This window comes from Marmota flaviventris, chromosome 9 (genome assembly GCF_047511675.1).
Source record: "Marmota flaviventris isolate mMarFla1 chromosome 9, mMarFla1.hap1, whole genome shotgun sequence".
Taxonomy (NCBI): Eukaryota; Metazoa; Chordata; class Mammalia; order Rodentia; family Sciuridae; genus Marmota; species Marmota flaviventris.
In genome coordinates, this window is record NC_092506.1 from 102,108,704 (window position 1) to 102,121,614 (window position 12,911).

At 48.3% G+C, this 12,911-nt stretch overlaps 1 protein-coding gene across 7 annotated transcripts in view; it reads left to right on the plus strand.

Annotated features, from left to right (window-relative positions):
* Cep164 (centrosomal protein 164) overlaps positions 1-2,559 on the plus strand; it is a 64,920-nt gene extending 62,361 nt beyond the window's left edge. For all 7 annotated transcript variants that reach the window (XM_071616729.1, XM_071616732.1, XM_071616733.1 and 4 more), the window contains 2 exons: positions 883-1,005; positions 1,178-2,559. In XM_071616729.1, coding sequence (XP_071472830.1) covers positions 883-1,005; positions 1,178-1,277 — 223 coding nt within the window. In that variant the 3' untranslated portion in view covers positions 1,278-2,559. The remainder of the gene's footprint in view (positions 1-882; positions 1,006-1,177) is intronic.
* The last annotated feature ends 10,352 nt before the right edge of the window (positions 2,560-12,911 follow it).

Below are 12,911 nucleotides of genomic sequence, written 5' to 3' on the forward strand. Positions count from 1 at the left end.
GCTTCCTGGGCAGATGGGCCTCTGAGGGCAACAGACTCCTGGTCCTGATGGCCTAGGAGGTTAGACAGATCCCCACAGAGCTGCCACACCTTGCCTAGGACTGAGACGCCCTCCACAGCTGGGGAAAATCAGATGAGGAAGCTGCCTGTGGTACCTGTGGTGGGACCCTGCACACTGCCCCATAGGCTGGCCTTTCCACCCTGGAATCTGGCCTTTGTCTTTACCATTGAGCTCTTTGTCTACTTTCCACGGCTCCCTTCTTCTCTAAATCCTGCTGAGCAACATCTGGAATGAGAGGGACACCCCATTGGGGAGACAGACGGGCAATTCTTTAAACCTGTTATTAATTTCCCATTCATCTTCTTCCTTGCCAAGTGTGCCTCCCCCTCCCTGAGACCCCAATTGGAAGTCCCCCACGGTCTCTTTGGGCCAGCTTGGGAGCTGAGGCTGAGCAAGGATTGAGTTGATCGAGGGGAGCTCCTTATTGAAAGCATTTGTTGGAAATAGACATGGAAGCCCTGGAGTGGCAAGCAAGCACCTAGGAATGGGCAGAGGGTGGCTACCATCCTCCCTTTTGGGAACTCAGTTTGTCTTTCCAAAAGGGCAGCTTCAAGTTGCTAAAGAGATCTCTGAAAAGGCTATTTCTGGTACTGGTGAGAAGAAGAGCTATGGGTTGGCTTCTGGTTGGCTCTGTCATATGTCCCCTTTCATGCAACACCTTTGTTTGTACTCTTCCTCTTCTCACCCTCTCCTCCTTCCTCTTCCCAGTGAGCAGCTCCGCCTTCTGCAGCACAGCCATTCCCAAGTCCATATGTCCCCTTTCATGCAACACCTTTGTTTGTACTCTTCCTCTTCTCACCCTCTCCTCCTTCCTCTTCCCAGTGAGCAGCTCCGCCTTCTGCAGCACAGCCATTCCCAAGTCCCCAAGGCAGACAGCACCAATTTTCAGAGCATGATTGATGCTAACCGCAAGTGGCTAGAGCGTTTCAAGAATGACTCCAAATCGTATCCTTTCAACTGGTCCCCAAACCGCAGTGCCTTCCTGTTGTAGCAGTCAAGCTGGTCAGGCTCTGCTGGTGCTCTGGGGGCCAGAGGAGGATCCACTTCAGCCTCTGACTCTTTCTTGGCTCCATCTGGACGTGCTCAGCTGCCCAATTTTCCTTCACCTCATGGCCAGACATGTTTTTTCCTCGGTGCCCAAGCCAACAGCCACTTCCAGCATGATGTTGCAGCTGGGCCTGGATGACGACAACATCCTGCACGTATACCACTACTGAGTGCCCAGTCGGCATGGGGAGACTCCTCCCCCTCGGGATCCAGGCCCAGGGAGCCACCTGTACTTCCTGCTTCTGAGAAAGCACTCTCCTGTTTGCTCTGCTGCACCCCTTAGGACCTGAAAGAACCACAGGGCTGGGTGTGGGTGGAAAGGATGGTATGACTCAAATAGTAAGCCATACTCTGTGACCATGGCCCATGTTTTGACCTGAAGTGTGTGAGCTTCTTTGAGCTCCTGCATCAACATGGCAGCACTGATGGGCATGGCTGCTGCTGGGCCTGCTCAGGGATGGAAGGCAGTTCTCTTCAGAGCCAAGGGATCCCTCCAGAGCCACCCTGGTCCCTTGGACCTTCAGGGACCTGCTTAGAGGTTCCCAGCACACCTGTACCCTGGGACCTGGCTCCTGTGGCCTGCACCTATCTCCAGTACCTCAGCCTCGGAGAGGTCAAATCCTTTCTTTGTTCTTTTGTCTTTTTTTGTTTTGTTTTTGTTTTTAATGTCTCCTTTTTTGAACATTCTTTCCCTCCTAGTGACTGTCTCAGGATTTGGTTCAGCTGCTCAGGCCCTGCCGGAGGCTGGACCCCAGAAGTTTTGCCTCTTTTCTCTCAGCCAGCACTGTGCTTTCCTCAGGGCTGTCTTCAGGAGCACCCTCCAATTCCCTGAAGCTCCTGGGAGCCCTCCAGCCAGCGTCTCAGGTCCCAAGCACACCACTTCTTCAGGAAGCCAAAAACCAAAACGAAAAACACCCGCAGGAAAAGACTGGGATGGCCTCTGGTCCTCATCTTGCTTTCTCTCTCTTTCTAGAGTACCTCCGGTGCATTCATGGACTTGGTTTCTACCTGTCTTTTCTACCTTGCCGCCCCCTGCCCCAATCCCACTGCTACCTCTTCCCAGAGCTTAGTGTGAAGACTGGACCAGTGCCCAGCATTGTCAGGGGGGCCTCATACCAGGTGGAGCTGCTGTTCTCAGGCATCTGTCCCATTGTTTAAACAAAGTGTCCCCATTTTTCATGTCTTGAAAGCTGTGGGGTTGCCCTTGCCAGAGAAACCAACACTCGCTGTCTCACCACTCATTTCTTTGCCATGGAATAAGACTGAGATCCAGTTGGCTTTTTTACCCCCTCACATATGTTTTAGGCATCAGCCTACCACATAGAAAATGTCCTATTTGTTATTTGGCTTATTCTATGTGCTTTGGGAATAGCTCATGTGATACGACCAGCTCTGGTGACAATCCTGTGTTTTATGCATCAATTAAAATCTCTGCAGGTCCATTTTCTACAAGTCCTGTGTGTGAATGTGTTTTCTTTTTAGAGGCCTTTGCCTCCTTTCTCCTGAGAAGAAGGCAGGAAGGAAACATGAGTATTCATAGGACGCCTCCCTAGGCATATGATTAAGTCACCACAACAATGTAGATACTGATGTAGATACTGTTGGCTCAGTTTTTATGGATGAGGGGAAACCAGGGCTCAAAGACGTTGGAAGTGCCTGGGGTCCCCAGTAAAGTGTAGAGCCCCAGAGTCCATCCCTGTTCTCCCAGAGCACCCTCTGCCCAGCTGCCAGTCCTTGGGAAGTGCTGATGTTCTCTACCTCTACCATTGCCCCCTCCCTGTTCTGCCAGCTGGAGATCCATAATGCCATTTCCCAGAGGCCAGTGGGTTCCACTTTCATTCAATGAAAGATAAATCCCCATAAGGTGCTAAACTGGCAGTTAGGTGAGTCTTTTCTGTTCCATGGGTATGAGCAGCAACAAAACTGCTAGGAGAATCACCTGAGATGGCCCTGTTATTACAGATTTGCACACAAACCAACGTAAAGATAAAACATAGAAGTTCCCGCACTTCCTAGAAAGGAAGGAAAGACCAGAGGGAGAAGCAGGCAAGCTAACATTTGTTGAATGTCTTCTGTTGGCTAGGTGCTTTTCATATATTCTTGATTGCAATCTTTACCTAATGAAGTTGGTATTCTTATTTTATAGATGAAGGAATTTAGGCACCGGAGAAATTAGCCCATATACCTAATGACCAGGACTTGAACCCAGGTCCACAGAAAGTTGAGTTCTGATGCCCCTGTTCCACTGTGTCAGCACCCTCTGTCTTCCTCCTGGGCAGCTTGGTCTAAAAACCTGGGTTCTAGGAAGGCGGTGGCTTCTAACTGAATGGGGGGCTTCCTGGGACAAGGTTTACAAAGGGACTTTTCAAAAGACTCCAAAATCGTCTCATTCTTCCTCTTGTGGATTTTCAAATCTAGCTAGGAGACTAAAATCGTAGACCTGAAAAGAACTGAGGGGAAAGGGAAAAATAATGCAAGGGGGACAAATGAATGTCAGTAGAGGGGGCAGAGAGAGAAGAGGGGAGGGGAGGGGAGGGGAGGGGGGATAGTAGAGGATAGGAAAGGCAGCAGAACACAACAGACACTAGTATGGCAATATGTAAATCAATGGATGTGTAACTGATGTGATTCTGCAATCTGTATATGGGGTAAAAATGGGAGCTCATAACCCACTTGAATCAAAGTGTAAAATATGATATATCAAGAACTATGTAATGTTTTGAACAGCCAACAATAAAAAATTAAAAAAAAATATCTGTTGAATTTCAAGTTCATGTACTTTTATTAATAAAATTTATATTTAGTCATTTCCCAAGCATATTTGACCAATTTTATCAGCTTCTACCCCATAGCCATATATTTAAATTCAATTTTTATATGTTTAAATACATTGATCTTATGTTATAGAACTAATACATAAAATTCCTAAAACTTAAAAAAAAAAAAAAAAAAAAAGAACTGTGTTAGTCTTTTAGGGCTGCTTTAAGAAAACCACAGGGGTAGCTCAGTGGTAGTGTGCAAAAAGCCTCGGGTTCAAACCCCAGCACTCCTCTTCCCGATACCATGAACTGGGTAATGTTTTTTTTTTTTTTTTGGTACCAGGGATTGAACTCAGGGGCACTTGACCACTAAGCCACATCCCCAGCCCTATTTTGTATTTTATTTAGAGACAGGATCTCACTGAGTTGCTTAGTGCCTGACTTTTGCTGAGGCTGGCTTTGAACTCTTGATTCTCCTGCCTCAACCTCCTGAATCGCTAGGATTACAGGCATGTGCCACTGCACCCGGCAAACTGGGTAACTTAAACAACAGAAATTTATTTTTTTGCTGAAGGCTGGAAGTCAAAGACAAGGCACTGGGAAATTTGGTGTCTGGTGAGGACTGCTTTCTGGTTCATAGGTGTTACTTTCCTCACGTGGTAGAAGGTAGGTTGTCTCTGGCTCCTTAGAAGGACACTAGTCCCATTTGTGAGGGCTTCATGGCCTGATCACCTCCCACAGGCTCCACCTCCTAATGCCATCATGGTAGGCACTGGGTTTCAACCTGTGCTTTGTGGAGAGTGGCATGAATGTCAAGTGCATAGCCGAAGCCTAGGAGATGCCTTGTTCCACTCCTCATGCTTTCTAGTAGAGCCGATGGCCTAGAGAGCCTGCGCTAGCTGCTCTGGTTTCAGTCAGTGTGCCATGGAGGTGGGACCTGAGCCCAGGAGTCTTGACTTCTCAGCCTGGGGCTTCAGGAAAACGCTATTTGTTTTAAAAGATATATTTTGATCAATCCTTATGTTCACATGGCTCAATATTCAAATGTTGCAAAAGTCATTTGTCCATGAGCCATCTAGTGCTCCTCCTTGAAGGTAAAAAATATCACTAGTTCCTTCTAGAGATTTTATGCTCACACGGGAATAGAAGAAACATCCTTATGGTGGGGAATAGGTCACTTCTCATACAGGGGGAGCTGATTTCCCAAAGCTCTGTTCCCACACCCACACAGTAACTGTGTAGGGCCTGGGGAAGTAACCCTGGCCCTAGGATGTCCGGGTTTGCTTTTGGCTCTTCCATCTGAACAAGTCCTCTGATCCCAAGTCTTCCCTGGACCAGACTCGGTTCCACATTCCAGGGACGAAGCAATGTAGCTGCCTCAGCTTCAGCACCTCTGAGAGTGGGGAGCCAGAGGGGTGCTGGGACTCAGTGGGCAGGGGTATCAGGAAGGCTTCCTGGTTTCCCCAGCAGTCTTTTCAGGGTAGGTGGAAAAGTGATGGTTGAGAGGTGGAGGACCTGTCACCAACTTATCCTGATGAATTGGAAGTCCCCTGTTCTTGCTTTCCTTCCTAATCTCTCACACACTTGCCCTGCCTGCCTCCCCTCTGGAATTTGCAGTACGTCACAGAATGCTGAGCTAAAAAAGGGAATGTGACTCAAACAAGGGTTCACATTTTATCCTCTTGGTGACTTGATTTTCACATCTGTAACATGGGGCTAATAGTACCTGTCCTATCAAGTGACTGTGGGGATTCAGGTTCTCAGAAGAGTGCTCAACATGTAGCTGCTGCTCTCATGGCCCCTGCAGATAAGTCGGGCCCCGATTGAGGCCCTGGGACTTACAGTGCTCCCCATGCCTAATGGCAAACGTCTCGGACACAGAGAATAAAGCAGAAAGGAACAAGATTATTAGGGGATTGTGTCCCCCTTCATGGCCAGTTGGGTATGAGGACACAGACTCAGCCACTCTGTCTAGTGTCCAGACTCCCTATAGAACTACTGCTGGGGCAGCTGTGGGCACCTTGGTCCAGGTTGGGCCGGGGCAAAGGTAGGGAGGGAGAATGGACTTTTTTGCTTACTATTTATGTTATCTTGGGATGAAAGTCTATCTCCGTCTCTGTGTTGTATCTCCAAAAGTCTGGGGTTTAATTCTGTCTGCCATTTACCAGTGAGGTCACTTTGGGAAATGATTCCTCTTTAGGTCTCAGTTTGCTTATTTGTACAATGAAGCTGAAAATCCCTCACACTGAGATTATTAGTGTAATGACCTGCATCAAGTGCACTGGAGGAGGTGCCCTGTAGACTGCAGCATGCTGTAGAAATGTGAGTTGTTACCCAGCATCTACTTGAGTGCTTCCAAGGACAAGGCACTCATCACCCCAGAAGGTGCTGATTCTGCTGTTGGAGGGCTCTGAGCTGCTGCTAGGAGTCTTCTCTCGTTTCTGTCCTGGACTCACTCAGCCCTGTTGCCCCATTGCTTCCTGGAGAAAGTTCCAGGTCCTGGAGCTACTTCAGCACTTGCTGGGCTGTAGCCAGGAGAGATCAGTGGGGACAGTGCCTGGGGATCCCCACTCTCAGGAACCTCCTTCCGGGGAGGGTGGAGCTGTGGGATGGGGGTTGAGTCACAGAATGGTGCCGCTGTCAGTATACCACCTCTGTGCTTTGACCAGTTAACCGTCCAGAGACTGGGCCTTGGCATCTTCATCTGAGGGTAGATTCCAGGCCCTCCCGGGAAGCTCACTGGACGGCCTGTCTCCCTTACCCTGGTGCCGGCGAAGAGGGAAGCACACAGCAGTTGCTCTATAGGCAGCAGGCTTTCCTTCATCTAAGGCTGGAGCCCAATCTTCCCTGCCCCCCGGCTCTTCACTTCAGGCTCCCACTGCCTGCTGCCCTGGTGACCCTGCAATGCCCCATCTCACACTGAGGCGCTGCTGGGCTCTGTAGGCTGCTCTCCCTAGGCTCCATGGCCAGGGGTTCTGGGATGAGGGGTCAGTTGTTGGAAGTCCACAAACATGGTGCTGACGTCTGCTTGGCAGTGGCAATACTCCTGCTGCCAGCCAGACCCCAACCTTACCACCGATATCCACCCAGAGGGACTGCTGTCTTCCAGTCTCCATCTCCCTGAAGCGTCTCAGTCTGAGAGGTGCAGGGAAGAGGCTGTGGGGAGTCGCATGTTATCCAAACACCTGGGGAGGAGAAGGCAAGAGCTTGAAGGTTTGTAGCCCTCAGGTGCCACAGTGTAATGCCCCCTCTGTGTGCTCCAGGAGGGATGACAGCATACAGTGCCTGGTGAGCAGCTTGGGCTTGGCCTTTGTGCTGGGCATTGACTCTGAAGCAAGGTGGCCATGGCAGTGTGTGGTGGTGACTGTTCAAGTGCTGAGCCTGAATGCATAGCTCAGAACCCTTCAGACCACCATACATCACCAAAGCACTGGTGGGGTCTGGGCAACCACAGACATATAAGGCCTGGCCGCGAGTGGCTGGGTGGCCTCCACCTGCCAGGAAGTATGGCACCGCCATCTCTGTTCTATCTCCTTCTACCCATATTTCCCACAATCACCCTTCATCCCTCTATAGCTAATATGTGCTTAATAAGTCAGGCACAGTCATGGGTGTAACTGGGAAGAAATTTGAAAATTCTTTGCTTTTGGGAAGTTTGTCAGCTACGAAGAGTGTTCACAGACCATGGTAGAGGATTGCCAGGTTGGGGAGGAATGAGACTTTCATGTGGGCCCTGAAGGAATGAGTGGGGGTCCAGAGTATTGTGAGTATAAGTCAGGGGGGATGCCCATGTTTGGGGAGACTTTGGGAGCAGAAGTGTCCAAAAGTGAAATGTGTGTCAGGAGGCATCTTGTTTTGTTTCCTATTGCTATAACAAAACACCTGAGACCAGGTAATTTATAAAGAATAAATGTTTATTTGACTTGTGATTCTGGAGGGTTGGAAGTCCACAAACATCTGCTTGGCATCTGGCAAGGGCCTTCTTGCTGCATCACATGGCAGAGGGCATCACATGGCGAGTCAGAGCAAGTGTGTTAGCGTGGCTCTCTGTTCTCTTGTTTACTTTCCAAAGGGCCCACCTCCAAATACCACTAATGTATGACTTTGGGGTTTGTTTCCAAAATATGAACCTTTGGGGGACACATTCAAACCATGATGGAGGGTATGTGCGTGAAGGCAAGACAGCGCTTGCTGATTGCAGAAGAAATTTAAGATCTGGATGGAAACCTGGACCAGGTGACCTTGAAGGTCTCTTTGAGCCCCGAGAGGCTTTGACTCTGAGACAATGAAACCAAACATGGATCACCTCCAGGGTAACACACAGCTAGCAGCTGTTCTCTCTTCTGCCTGAAAGCTTTGCGGTCTCTGCCTGGGAGAAGACGTGGTCTCTAGAAGGAAGGACAAAGCCCTGACTCAATGCTCCAGCCAGCCTGGCCCTTCGGGGCTTCTTCCTTAACAGACCATAGATTCCCTCCTCTTCCCTGAGCTTAAAAGTGACGATTCCCCATCCCCTTTGACTGCGCTGGAACACAACATCTAGGGGACGGGAAGTGGCATGGGGGGAGATGCCGGGACCTGGGTTATCAGGGAGGATTTCCATGGAGAGACAAGTGCCCCTTCATCTTCTTCATAAATTAAGACATGCTCGCTATCCACTCAAATGTCGGTGGATTAATACATTAAATACTGATTTATTGCTCACATAAAGTCCAGTTGGTATTGGTGGGGGCAGAAGGGCCTCTGCTCTGAACAGATGTACAGGCTGACAGAAGCTTTGCTGTCTTCAGTAAGTGGCTTTTTTTTTTTTTAGTACCAGGGATTGAACCCAGAGACCCAGAAGCACTTAACCACTCAGTCACATTCCCAGGCCTTTTTATATTTTATTTAGAGGCAGGATCTTTCTAAGTTGCTTAGTGCCTCACTAAATTGCTGAGGCTAGCTTACTTGCAGTCCTCTTGCCTCAGCCTTGCGAGCTGCTGGGATTACAGGCAAGCGCCACCGCGCCTGGCTTCAGAAAGTACGGCTTCTAAGCTCACTTTGGGTATTGACATTCAGTCAGAGAGAGTGGAGGGAGACTGGGAAAATTTTTAGGATCCAGCCTGCAAGTAACACCTCTCATTTCTGCCACATCCCACTGGTCAGCACTGTCTGGTGGCCCCATCTAGTAATTATAGGGTGGGGAGAGGGGGTGGTCAGCCACTTCCCAGAAACACCACGCACTATGAAGGGGAGCGTGAGGCTTTAGCAGACATCCTAGCCATCCTGGATGGCCTCCTACCCCAGACTTCCCTCCTTGGGCCTTTGCTAATTTGCACACCATTGAGCCCTTGAGGGCAGGAAGAGACAGGGCCTTTTCATCTCCAGTGCTTAGCTCACGCCAGGCCATTGGAAGTGCTCAGGGGTGTTTTGTAAATGAACAAATGTTTGGGTATCATTTTGCTTGTTAAAAATACAGAAGCAGTAAAAAACAGTTTGGCAATTCCTCAAAAAGTTAAAAATAGAATTACCATATGATTAAGCAAATCAAAATTCTGGGTATAAACCCCAAAGAATTAAAAGCAGGGACACAGATACATACACACCCCTGTTCATAGCAGCATTTTGTGCTCGTGAAAATGTGGAAACAAACCAAGTGTCCATCAACAGATGAATGGATAAAGAAAATGCGATAAATACATACAATGAAATAGTATTCATCCTTAAATATTAGTTAAATTCCAATATATGCTAGAACATTGAGGAAGCTTGCAGACATTCTGCTGAGATAAACTATATGTAAAAGGACAAATGCTTTATGTCCACTTATATGTGCTCCCTAGTATAGGTAAATTCATAAATGGAAAGTTGGACAGTGGTTGCCAGGTGCTGGGGGAGTTGGTGGTGGTACAGGGTTATGGGATGGTAGAGAGTTGGGAGGGACAGAGTTTCTGTTTGGGATGATGAAAAAGTTCTGGAAATGAATAGTGGGATGGGTGTACAAGGTGAGTGTACTTAATGCTGCTGAATTGAACATTTTTAAAATGATTCGAGTGGTAAATTTTAGGTTATTCATCTTTTACCATGGTAAAAATGTAAATATCTGGGCTATTTGACAACAAATTCCGATTCAGCTAAAATTGGTAAGATCTGGGCTTCTATATTTTTTAACAAACTCTAAATCTGAAATGCTGCTAAGTCTGAGGCCCAGTAGTTTAGCGCTGGCTTTGGCAGATGGGAAAGACAAGAGGTGGTCTTTTTATGGCCTTCTAGAAAGAAAGCCTTTTTTTTTTTTTTTTTTTTTTTTAGTACTGGGGATTGAACCTTCATCTTTGCACATGCTTAGGAAGTGTTCTCCCAGCCCTCTAGAGGAGGGCTTCTTAAACTTCAATGTGCATAGGGGTCCCCATGGGACTGTTGCTAAAATGCAGCTTCTGAGTCAGTGGTCTAGGTTGAGGCCTGGGATTTTACATGTCTTGCAAGCTCCTGGTGGTGCTCATACTACTGGTCCATGGATCACACTTTGAGGATTAAGTCTCTCAAGGTAGCCTTGTCTGTCGGGGACAAAAATTGAGATCTGAAAAACAGCTATCAGATGTTTAAAGTGATTGCTCCAGAAGGAGTTTGACGATGTTGATCTGGGGATGAGTGACAAGGAGCAAGGGTTTCATTTCTTGGTGAATTCACTTCTGAGTTTGGTTCAAACAGTCAGCCTTTGGCTTAGTTAATATCAAGTTTAGGGATTATTAGCAAATAAAATGGCCTGGCTTTTTCACAAGGCTGTCTGAATGCCAGACCTTGTACTTTATAGTAAGGGGCCCAGTTCATTGGATATAAGTTAAGCTGGCTCCTGTTTCGCTTTTCTCAACCCCTCTTAGTCCTTCTCTATCTCCAGACCTTCTCCAGCAGTGCCTCCAGAGTGGATCCCTCCCTTCTACCATGTCCCCTGAGTAAAGTACATCAGAGCTTCTTGTTGCATTCAGACCTGTGTATTTGCTCAGCTACTTGAATCATTTACTAACAGTTTTGTATCACTTGCTTACCTCCTGTATGTCCAGCTTGTGCCACAGGGTCCAGGAGACTCTTCACCTGGCAACATCTTTGAAGCAGAACTGAAACTTAGACTTTGAATAGTGGAACATCAGGTAGTATGGCACAGTAGTCAAGGAAAGACTCACTTACGATTTAGGGCTTGTTCTATCTCTTCTTGCTCCTTTAACCTCGGATAAGTTATCTAACTTCTAAAAGCCCCAGCTTTCTCACCTGTTAAATGGAAATCCCACCTTTCTCTCCAAATTTACAATGAGATTACAAGAGGCAGTGTGAGGAATGTGCTCTGCTCAACACCTGACATATAGTGTAGGGCTCCACAATGTATTTTCATGACAAAGTCCCCTTTGAAGCACTTAGGTTTGTGACTCCATCCTCTGTCCACTCTGGCCTCTGAGAAGTTGTTCATTGTGCTGACAGGAATTTGATCTGATTTCTGTTGGTTTCTTCAAACATGTCCAGCATGCGGGGGAGTGTTGAGGCTGATTGGGGTGAGGTGTACATTCTCAATCAACTTCTAAGCTGGACTCCCAAGATTTGGTCATCGTGTTTGCAGTTCTGGAGAAGGCCTGCAGATGGCGCACACAGACCTGAGAGGCATCCGGTCCTAGCCATGAGATGAAGCTGAGCCGGCACCAGGCGTCTGAAATGTAGGGCCTTGGTTTTCAGGATGCTGTTAGCTGGTTTTCCAGGGAGGGTCCTGGGTGTGGGGTCTGACGTGGACGTTTCCCCATAAGCCTAGGAATCGACACGGAATACAGGAACTCTGCTCTCTTGCAGTGCTGACCTCTCTTACCTGGTAATATTTATTCATGCGTGGGACTCCCCTGCATCCTGCACACTTGAGGTGCTCAGAGAATGTTTGTAGACTGGACTGTTTATAGGGAGCTTCTGTAAAAGGTCATGCATCCCAGGCAGGATTTCATGGTGGCCCGGGTAGATGTGACTCACCTGCACAAATTCCTTTCTTACTCTCCGGCCTGTTAGCTTCCAGTTCCTCTTTCAATGATGGGGGGCAGTAGGTCCCAGACTCACCTTCCTTCCAGGTTCCTGACCCACAATTCAATCTCAACTTTGCTCAGCTCAGGAGCCCCTTTGTACTTCTTAGGTGCACTTGCTTTTCACCCAGGGGCTGGATACAGTGGAGGGGAGTTCCACTAGACCACGGAACGCATGTTCCTGGGCTTTTCCTAGTTTCCTGCTCAAGGCCTTTCCCTCTCGCTGCCTCTGCAAACCTGTGTGTCCACAGAGGCTCAGCTCACAGGCCACTTCCCTGTGATGTCTTCTGGACCCTCTGGCTGGGAATAGTCCAGCTACACACCACAGGCCCCTGCTCTTCCCTGAGGATAACTTTCCTTTTACTTGACCATCTAGTCACCGACTCCAGGCCAGGGGAGGTGCCTGGTGTGCCTTCTGGCCTTTAGCTGAACTTCATTCCTACTCCCCTTGAGCCTGTTCTGTCCCTCTGATCTCCATAGATATCTCTCCTTCTCTCTTTGGCCTCACTTTGCCCTAAGAGACAGCCCAGAACTTCAGGTCATGCCTGATCCCCAAGGTACGCATGGCCTCTTCCTCTCCACTCCCGTCTTATAGGTAGCTCACACATAACTGCTTGCTGGTGGTTCATCTAGCTATGTCCCCTGGTGTCTCTGCATGCTCCCCCACCCCAGGCTCCCCAGAGCTCTCACCAAGGCTGCCTTATTCCATGGGCTACAAGTTTCCCTCAATTTACACATAAGGATTGTGGTTCAGGGGTTAGGCACTTGCTCCAAGCTGGGTCTTCTTAGGGCCCAGCACAAGTCTGAGAACAATGGATGCACCTTGGCTGATTGAAGCCTTTTAAAAGGCTTCACTTGGTGAGCAGCAAAATCTTAGACCTGGTACAGGGGTCTTTCCATCCTCCCCTCTGGCCCTTGCCAGATGGGAAAAAAGCCACCACATAGAAACATAACCTTTATTGCACACGGCGCTGGGTCTTTTTTCATAGAAAAAGGTATTAACACATAAGCATCTGCAAAT